A 5,162-nucleotide genomic window follows, 5' to 3' on the forward strand; every position below is an offset into this window, starting at 1 on the left:
ATTTCGACCCTAGACTCTAAAGGCTGGCTGAAGGCTTTGAAGACTCGAAGATATCGCCGCTGAGGCCGAGGTGTGGTGGACCCCGAGTACGCCAGAAGCCGAGGATAAATGGCCAAAGTGTTGTAAGGCAGAAACTCGTCAAAGGCCCCGGGTGACAAAAGTTAGTACAGGGTAAGAAGGGAGAGCACCGGGACAGGATCCTGGTAGATAGTTATAGACTGAATATTGTAATATCTATTATGACAATAGTTGTAAGTCTTGAGTTTTTGTAACCCCCCCTTACCTAGAGTGGGGTCCCCTATTTATACTTGAGTTGTCTAGAGGTAAGTGGAGATGAACGCCTGAGATGGGAGCCGTACAAGGGCCTACAGCGGGTTTGGCAGGGTCATGTGAGCACATCGCGATTAGCTCCGTACTATGGGGGCAAGGTAACCCCTATTGTAGTGGATCTCGTTCCCTAATCTGGCACTCGTGGGCTGAGCCTCCCAGCCTCAAATGGGTTGGGTTGGATCACCCCACATCACCATGGTTTTCAAAACTGGACCGGATTGGATGGTCGGACCAGAAAACCGGGAACCAGTTAGGTAACCTATTCCGGTTTTCCCCAAAAGTGGATATTTGCAAAAAAAAATGTTGATTTGGTCAGCAAACCGCTGACCTGGGTGGTTGAACCATTCAACGGTTTTGACTGCTTTTTTTTGTTAGAATGGGACAACCGTTGGGTTTGAACGGTCGAACCATTTGACCCAAGAACCGGACCCCTAACCGATTCGTTCTCCGGGTTAGTTTTAAAAACCTTGCATGATACTTAAAAAGCTTTGATCAATCAAAATCCTCGCATGAATCTTGATGAATACTACCTGATTGATTATCACTTCTATTATACTGGTTGATCGGTTCCAACTGTTTCCGGTAACATGTCTTTTTTTCTGAGGCTGTTTTGGTTTTCCCTACCTTTTCTTTCAAACCAAAGATAGTATAATTTTTTGTTAAAATGACACTTTTTTTGGTAAATAGTTAAAATGAAAAGGTACTTCTTTGGTGAAGAAACAAAAATAGAAATTAGATTCAAGTTATCTTTATACATTACAAATTATATATACAACAAAATATATGGTGGGGTGTGGTTTTTTTCCGGTTCAAAAGAACCAAAACTGATCCCGACACAATTATAAATGGGAGACAATTCAATCCATTTTTTTATTGAATAAAACTATCAAGAAAATCATTCAGCGTTGGTAAATTAAAACTCATAATGGTCAATCTCAAAGACAGATTAGGGGTAGGAGATGGTAATAGGTAGTGGGAATTGTAAGGATTGATTTGAAAATGGTTAGTCAAGAAAGCCATCATCCAGTGTTAGTCAAAGCTATGTGGAAAAAAGAACGGAATACAGACCTAACCTATGGTGTTTTTTTTTTTCTTTAATAAAATGGTCATTGTTAGGGTATGTTCATTTCCTCTGAACTCTTATCTTTTAAAAAGGAATCTTTTAATTTTAAAGAAAATTTAGTTCTTTCCTATTATCTCTTATCTCTTATCTCTTAAAGTGTAATCATACAATTTTTTGCTTTTCAATGATACTAAAAAAATAAATAAATAAAAACTCTGATATATGGTGTCAAAATGGATATTTGGTAGTTTTCAAAATTAAGAAATCAAAATTCAGAACAACATTCTTTGTACTCAAAGTTCAAAGCAAAAAAAAAAAAACAAAAATTCACCAATACCAATTTAACTCTTAATGTAATTATTACACATATAGATGACTTGAGAACAAACGAACAGGCCCTTAGACTTGAACCCATCCTATGACACTAATATATAACCGACCAAAAACAAAATATTATTAGTACTGAAGAAGACGTAGCTAGGACCTGGGGAGAGAGAGAGAAAAGGCTAATAAGGATAAGCCACAATTACAGATTGAAAGGCAGCTAAATGTGTAATCTTATATACAGGGAATCCTGCAGCATTCAAAAGCTTCTTCCATTCTGCCTCAGTCCTCTCTTTTCCTCCAGTGTTGACCATCATGTCCAAATCCAAGCTTAGTCTAGTCTTTGTTAAGGGATGCTTAGATTCCAAATCTAGTACTATGTCGACGATGATAACTTTTCCACCCTCTCTAGGCTCTGATTCCTTGCATCGCTTTAGAATTTCAATGCATTCACCATCATCCCAGTCATGGAGGATGCACTGAACCATAGTACCCAAAAAATTATCAGTAGAAATTACAAAGAGTGAATGCTGAAAATTACAGAAATTTTAATACTAGTAGAGCTGCAAGGCCAAACCCAAACCAATCCGACCAGAAAAGGGGAAGATTGGATTAGGACTAGGGTTGAGAAATGCCAATTCAACATAAAGTTGAGTTGGGTTAGGGTTGAAAAGATGACCAATTAAAGCAACTCAAACCTTGATTGATTTATCCTGACCATAAAAGAAATCGCTTGCTCTTATAGTTTGTCTGCTAATTATGGAATTAAGTTGTGCTACATGGTGAAGGAAAGTTCGAATATCAAATTCTGAGTCAAGAATGATATGAAGAGATCGAAACAAATTCAATTTATTTACCTTCAATAAGATGGCATCGGCACTAGGAATGTGTTTGAACATGTCGCCTGCAATCCGGTCGACCTCAGGGTAATCAGGGGAGTCGGCAATGACATGAGGTAGATCATAAGTTGTACACTTTAGGTGGGGAAAGGCCTTGGCAATGGCTCTCATGGCAGTTCCAGTGCCTCCACCAACATCCACCAACGACATTATTCCTTGGAATAAATCCTTGCAGTCTTGAATCAAGGCTGATGTGAGGAATCTGGTATCACAAGCCATAGCTTCATTGAAGAGCTTATTCTTCTCCGGATGATCAGCCATGTATGTCCATATGCTCCTCCCTAACGCCTTCTCAAAAGCTGTCCCCTCGCCGCCCAAGCTATCCTTGAGACAGTGCCAGGGTGCCATGAAATCCTTGTCGGTGACCGCTAATATGATTGACACCATGCTCTTGTCCCACCCTTTTAGAATGAACTTAGCCAGTGGAGCCAGCCCATATCGTGCTTCGCCATCTAGGATTTCCTTGGTGAAGATCTTCATGTGCACCAAGTAACGCATTAACCTGTGCAAGTGATCGGTGTTGACCAGTTGCACAGGAATTTGAGCCCCCAGTTGAGAGAGCGTCAAGGGTTCTCCCTGCTTATGGATTATGTCTGCAATTCCGAGCTCAATGGCACATCGGAGGACTAAAGAGTCGGCAAAGCCATAAACGAATTTCCAGATTTTAGCCTCCGCTGCTTGACCTTCCTTCTGAATTTCCATTCTCCTCTCTAATCTATGCCCCTCGTAAACTCAAAAGCCGGTGCCCTGAGTGAGATAAATTACTAAACTTAATTAGAGCTCTTTCTGTCACTCAAGTGCTTAGTGCAAGTGCAAGTAGTCACGACACAGCCTTCCTTTTATATGTTTACACTTCAGTCTAATAGGAAGTCTCCGATGTAGACGTAGTAGTACATTCCTTTTGACCGCCCACGCGCTAGAGCATGAACCACGTGGGCACACCATATTTGCTCGTGAGTGATTTTGTTAAATTGAAGGGGCGAATCAATAGGATGCACGTGCATTCTGTACTTGCTAACGCGTAGTAAAATGAAATGGGATAAACATTGAATGCTGAGATTTTGTATTGAATTTCTAGCAGTAGATTAATAATAAAAAAAGGGTTTTTAACATATATATATAAGAGCAACTTTTTGTTCTGAATATCAAGATATAATATTTTTATTATTATAGAGTACCTTTTTATGAAAAATATTCCTCTGTATTCATCCGAATACACTGGACTGAGACAAAGCGAGTCGTGCCGAACTGTGCACTCGCTACACCCCACAAACACGACCGTTCTGGGTTTCTCCCCATCAAGCCACTTTAATATTTTGCCCCAATCTCCTTCCCTTTCCTTTGCTTCTGTGCTACTCGGCGCCGGTGGAAGCAGACCCACTGCAATCACCGGTCTCCACCATATCTTCTCGACCAGGTTCAGATAATCTGGTTCGTACTCCGAGTAACTACGGATGGCCACGGCCTACATGCTTCAACAGCTACAACCACTCACTCGTTGTTCGTTATACCGAACGCATTTTGCCCAAAGAACCTAGCAAATGTGGTGTTTGCCTAGTGGCGCCGAAGGCAACCGATGACGGGAATGTGACCCACTCCGGTGAATGCTTTCCGGTGACGTCCAGTATTTTGCATGGCCGTCATTGGTAAGGTACTCCAGGGGTCCGTGAAAGCCCAGCATAGGAGCAGAGTAGACAGCGAAGGTGATTAATGGGACGTCGTATTCTCATGCGATTTCGGCCATCCAGCAGGGGATGAAATCTTGGATGATCCAATCGGGTGATTCATTAGCGATGAATTGCTTGACCTGATGGCGCAAGAGATCGTAGGCCTCCTTGAGGTGCTGGATTTCATCCATGGAGACGTCGATGATGGCTTCAGCTCCAAGGGGTAGGCCCTCGACAGTGGGTAAGCGGAGCTCAACAAAGCTTACGAGAGCAGCTAAATTTGGAGCAACTTTTGGGAGCCTTTGGACGTTCCTGGGAGTGGAGATGAAGGAGGCGCGGATTCCAGCCTTGGCTAGAGCCATGGAAAGTTAGTTAGCGATGTCCCTCATATTAGAGGCAGAAGAAGAGGAAGATGATGAACAGTATCATTGCCCTTTATTGATATTTTTCATAAAAAGTTATCCTATTTTTTTATTTTATAAAATTGGTCTTTTATTATTGATATTCAAAGTAAAAAGTTGCCCTTATCTACTAAAAACCCTAAAAAAATGTCTGTTATTGTTCTAGAAGAAATGAAATAAAAGATATGGACGAATTAGGACGGTTATTCATCAGCTATACCTCCTTTTTGGTTCCTTCTTCCATAACTGGAGCTTAGAGAAGGAAGATATATAAAAGAGCCCTATGGAGAATGTGGTTAGAAATCTATAATAAAGTTCAACCACAATGACCGAATTGATTATCTTAATGCATAAGGGGAATAGATTATCTAATAGAAAGGATTTCAAAGTCATCACAAACCTTGTGTTTTCTATTGAAATTTCTCGATTATTATATGACGATTTCTTAACCTTCTATATATACAAATAAAAAGAGAGA

General features: G+C 40.7%; 1 protein-coding gene and 1 pseudogene across 1 annotated transcript; both read right to left on the minus strand.

Moving 5' to 3' along the window:
• Nucleotides 1-1,709: 1,709 nt before the first annotated feature.
• On the minus strand, nt 1,710-3,471 carry LOC148874401 ((RS)-norcoclaurine 6-O-methyltransferase-like). Its single transcript, XM_088960289.1, has 2 exons — nt 2,575-3,471; nt 1,710-2,196 (listed from the first exon to the last, which is right to left on the minus strand). Exons 1-2 carry the CDS (start codon nt 3,316-3,318, stop codon nt 1,900-1,902), a joined length of 1,041 nt encoding a protein of 346 aa, XP_088816415.1. The 5' UTR covers nt 3,319-3,471; the 3' UTR covers nt 1,710-1,899.
• Nucleotides 3,327-4,908, minus strand: LOC148874402 (UDP-glycosyltransferase 91C1-like; annotated as a pseudogene).
• Between the last annotated feature and the right edge of the window lie 254 nt (nt 4,909-5,162).

This window comes from Nelumbo lutea, chromosome 1 (genome assembly GCF_056320005.1).
Source record: "Nelumbo lutea isolate HS-2025 chromosome 1, American lotus-T2T, whole genome shotgun sequence".
Lineage (NCBI taxonomy): Eukaryota > Viridiplantae > Streptophyta > Magnoliopsida > Proteales > Nelumbonaceae > Nelumbo > Nelumbo lutea.

What these genes read in the sequence shown, in the direction of transcription:
- LOC148874401 (XM_088960289.1), bottom strand. Translation starts at nt 3,318, where the DNA reads ATGGAAATTCAGAAGGAAGGTCAAGCAGCGGAGGCTAAAATCTGGAAA. An exon ending in CCGATGCCATCTTATTGAAG is followed by an intron (nt 2,197 to 2,574) that starts GTAAATAAATTG and finishes ACTATGGTTCAG; the next exon opens with TGCATCCTCCATGACTGGGA.